The sequence below is a fragment of the Pundamilia nyererei genome, unplaced genomic scaffold (genome assembly GCF_000239375.1).
Source record: "Pundamilia nyererei isolate P.nyererei 1_Seehausen unplaced genomic scaffold, PunNye1.0 scaffold00211, whole genome shotgun sequence".
In the NCBI taxonomy this organism is placed as follows: domain Eukaryota; kingdom Metazoa; phylum Chordata; class Actinopteri; order Cichliformes; family Cichlidae; genus Pundamilia; species Pundamilia nyererei.
In genome coordinates this window covers 1-2009 of record NW_005187612.1, presented here as the reverse complement: position 1 = coordinate 2009, position 2009 = coordinate 1, and the positions used below count along the sequence as shown (strand labels likewise).

The 2009-nt window shown below is 39.3% G+C and overlaps 1 protein-coding gene across 1 annotated transcript in view; it reads right to left on the bottom strand.

Annotated features, from left to right (window-relative positions):
* gpha2 (glycoprotein hormone subunit alpha 2) overlaps nucleotides 1-1511 on the bottom strand; it is an 11114-nt gene extending 9603 nt beyond the window's left edge. The window contains exon 1 of the mRNA XM_005748046.2: nucleotides 1311-1511. Within this exon, the coding sequence (XP_005748103.2) occupies nucleotides 1311-1511 (201 nt within the window). The remainder of the gene's footprint in view (nucleotides 1-1310) is intronic.
* Nucleotides 1512-2009: the final 498 nt, after the last annotated feature.

Sequence of the window (2009 nt, the reverse complement as noted above, 5' to 3'; positions counted from 1 at the left end):
CACACACACACACACACACACACACAGGTGAATCACAGGTTGCGATTGGAGGAAACAAACTTCAATGACTCTCACATGAATTAAAAGCTTTTAAGAAGTTGAACTAAAAACAAAGAAACATAAATTTTGGTGGTTTTTTTGGTAGTTTAAAAACAAACTTCAAATTTTATGTAGTAATAGTTGACATAAAAAATCAGTCTGAAAAACACAGAGACTGCAAGTTGTTGTTGTCTAAAGTTACCCAGATGTACAGCATTAACATGTCAAGTTTTCAGAAGTACAGCGGAAGATTGGTATCCCCTGACTGGGATCTGAGCATTTCTTATAAAAAAAAAAGTTACCAGAAAGCTAACAAGACAATAACAGATCATCAGCTTTGTTATAGTTTGGTACAAGTCCTAGGACATGTAGGTGGGACGTTCAATCCAAATATCGATAGTTTGATACCAGTTTTGGTTAAAAGCACTTCTTCCCTGCACATCATACGCACCACACTCGCTCGTATATCCCCCATGTTTCGATTATTGTATCGTCTGAGTCGTCTATGTCCTTGTCCTGGATATGTCTCTTCTAAGATGTTTTCCTGTTTTGTTTGCAAATGAAGTTGTTGTTTTTTAAAAGATTGTTTCTAGCACGATGTTTCTATCTGCTACCTTCAGTATATGGCCAACGGTATTATGTGAAATCTTATTTACTTATTTTGTTTATGGAAGTAAAATAATATACCTCAAATATGCACTATGAAAAATGCAGGTGTAAATGTCTTTACACCTGCAGTGAAATTGGACCCCCCCGACCATACATACATAGCAAAGACATGACGTGGGGAAACAGGTCGGAGAGCCTATATCACATATCGCATTAAAACAACAGCAAATAACCCAAAGTCCTTTAGAGACAGGTGTATTTACATTCCATGTCTTCAAAAAACCCAGTTTCACAATACATAAAAAGCTGAAAGGTGTGTCATTACTGTGTAAAATGAAAATCACAGTGATTAGGCAGTCATTAAAAAGTGTTCATGATTCATCTCATAAATTAAAACACACTGCTCTCTCCTAAGTATCAGTATCGCTATCGGCCCCGTAATTAGTTAGTGTCGGATCAATACCAAAATTTGTAGTATCGACATCTTATTAGTGCACTAATAGGAGACGACTCTTTTATTGGATGTTTCAGTATCCCAGCGTTAAAGACACAAACTCCTGTGTAGGTTACAAGTAGCTGATGTGACATTTATTTTCTGTGTGTGTGTGTGTGTGTGTGAGTGTGTGTGTGTGTGTGTGTGAGAGAGAGAGAGAGAGAGATACCTCCCACGTGTGACAGCGCCCCCAGCAGGCCTCTGTGGTGATGCGCAGCCCCTTGCAGCCAGGCTTGTGGGCCACAAAGGAGAACTCCCGCACTGCGCATCCACGGAAACCCTGGAGCACTGTTGTCACGTTGACACACAGCACGGCTGCCCCGGCAACCAGCAGGAGGAAGAAGGAGAAGGCGATACGGTGGAGGTGCATGCTGGGTATAATGGAACAAATAATAAATAAAGAGGGTTAAGTTCAGCAGCTTTGTGGAGTAAATCATATTATTATTTCACTCAATCATCAGGAACACATGATGTGCTGTGATACATGGAAAGATGCTATCATTGATATTGAAGAAAAAAATATTAAATGGAGAAATATTATCACTAATTACTTAAAGAATATAGCTATACAGTGTATATCTCTTCTTGTATATTGAAAACAAGTGATGGTAGCCAGTAAGGGTGATGAATTGCCAATATTTTACATGAGAACAGAAGTTGATCTACAGCAGTGTGGCAATGAGCATGACTCACAACTCCCTCTAGTGTCTACTCTGGCTACTGCAGCCAGCAACGCCACTAAAAAGTTGGACACAAAAACATTTCTTAGTGTTGAGTACAAACATCTTTGCAGATGGGAAACCTGACACTGGTGTTTACGTGCATAAAACCTCATCTTCGTCTTCTCTTGTAGGAAACACAATAAACA